Source organism: Aotus nancymaae, unplaced genomic scaffold (assembly GCF_030222135.1).
Source record: "Aotus nancymaae isolate 86718 unplaced genomic scaffold, 86718_ANA_hifiasm-v0.15.2.pri h1tg000043l, whole genome shotgun sequence".
Lineage (NCBI taxonomy): Eukaryota > Metazoa > Chordata > Mammalia > Primates > Aotidae > Aotus > Aotus nancymaae.
Window position 1 is genome coordinate 16,414,195 of NW_026988457.1, and position 1,563 is coordinate 16,415,757.

The window sequence follows — 1,563 nt, forward strand, 5'->3', positions numbered from 1 at the left end:
AGGTGTCTATAAGGACAGAGAAATGAATAGGAAAGCTTTGATTTGGAGAAGAAGAAAGAACAAAGTATTTTTTTCCTCATGTTTTCTTGGTGTTCTTTTCAAATGTTTGTGACTTAATAGGCGGAAGAGCCTGCAATCCATCCCAAACAGCCCTTTGTTCTGTGCTCAAGTCAACCCACTGGAACTTTACAACAGATAATGGTGGTAGAAACGGCGTGTGAGATTGCCCATGGTATCTGAACGTCTCACTGCCTTTCCTGAAGGTGTAATTTTCACAGAGATAACATGCTTGGTTCATTACTGCAGAGATATTTTCTTTGGAAAAATTGTATGAGAAAACACAGGATTTCCCAGGGCCAAGGAAGCAATTAATTTGCTAAAGTGGAAGAGAGAAATGAGGGAGTCATTAAAAGGCAGATAAGACTTTAAATAAATTTTTGGAGACTGGAGAAATAATATCCCATGGTGTTACATAAGCTTTGGCTTCTCTCTCTATAGGAACCCCTTCCTGTGAACACTGTCATATCATTTCTTTCAGATTCTGAGACTCCAGCAGGATGTCTTACCAACAGCAGCAGTGTAAGCAGCCCTGCCAGCCACCTCCTATGTGCCCCATGCCAAAGTGCCCAGAGCCATGTCCAGCCCCGAAGTGCCCTGAGCCCTGCCCACCACCAAAGTGTCCAGAGCCCTGCCCACCTCAGCAGTGCCAGCAGAAATGTCCTCCTGTGCCACCTTCTCCCCCCTGCCAGCAGAAGTATCCACCCAAGAGCAAGTAACAGCTTCGGGATTCATCAGGATCATGAAATGATGAGGATAATTGGCTCATCTTGTTCCACAGCTTCACCTGCATCTTCTTATCAAAGCTTACCGTGGTTACACAGGGAACTTCTTTCCCCTTTGCCTGTGATCTGCCTGTGATGATCCCTGACAGCAAAATGTTTCCTTTTTGAGGCTGCCATACTGCCACTGTCCAGGTGGAGCTGAGAAAAGGAAGTCCTCAGCTGTGCCAGCTCTCACAGCTTTGGAAGAAAGAGCAGCAGCTCTCTCCCTGGGAACCATCAGAGAATTCTGTTGATGTTTTCTGTGTCTGTCTGTCATCTGGGCATGAGCTTCTCCCACCTGTGCAATTGTCACTTTTCTTTCACTCCCTGAATAAATCATCTTTGCATATATATTTGTGAATGAATCTTTTGCTTCATTTTGAATCTGCTTTATTAGCAATATTATACAATTATTTGGGTTTCTTTCCATCTTTCTTTCATCCATAGGCAGGATCTCACAATTATTGTTATCTGAATTTTGGGCCATATCAACGATTATTTTCATATCATTTTAAACCCCTTTATTTTTCCTTAATTAGTTTTTGATTGATTTGAGGAACAATTCAATCAGAATTTTAATCTCTTTATTGCAAACTGTGGAAAATAGTATTTATATCACAAATTTATCTTAGGCATAAAATGGAATTAGTATCAGGAATTCAGCTGACACATCACTACTACTCATTTTATAGTAGTCTATTAGCAGCAGTACAGCATCAGAGAAATTCAAATCAAAACTACA

The 1,563-nt window shown here is 41.3% G+C and overlaps 1 protein-coding gene across 1 annotated transcript; it reads left to right on the forward strand.

The window, feature by feature from the left end:
- The first annotated feature begins 397 nt into the window (after positions 1-397).
- On the forward strand, positions 398-776 carry LOC135268803 (small proline-rich protein 2A-like). The gene has a single exon (XM_064361811.1). The coding sequence runs from the start codon at positions 558-560 to the stop codon at positions 774-776; it is 219 nt and encodes a 72-aa protein (XP_064217881.1). The 5' UTR covers positions 398-557.
- The last annotated feature ends 787 nt before the right edge of the window (positions 777-1,563 follow it).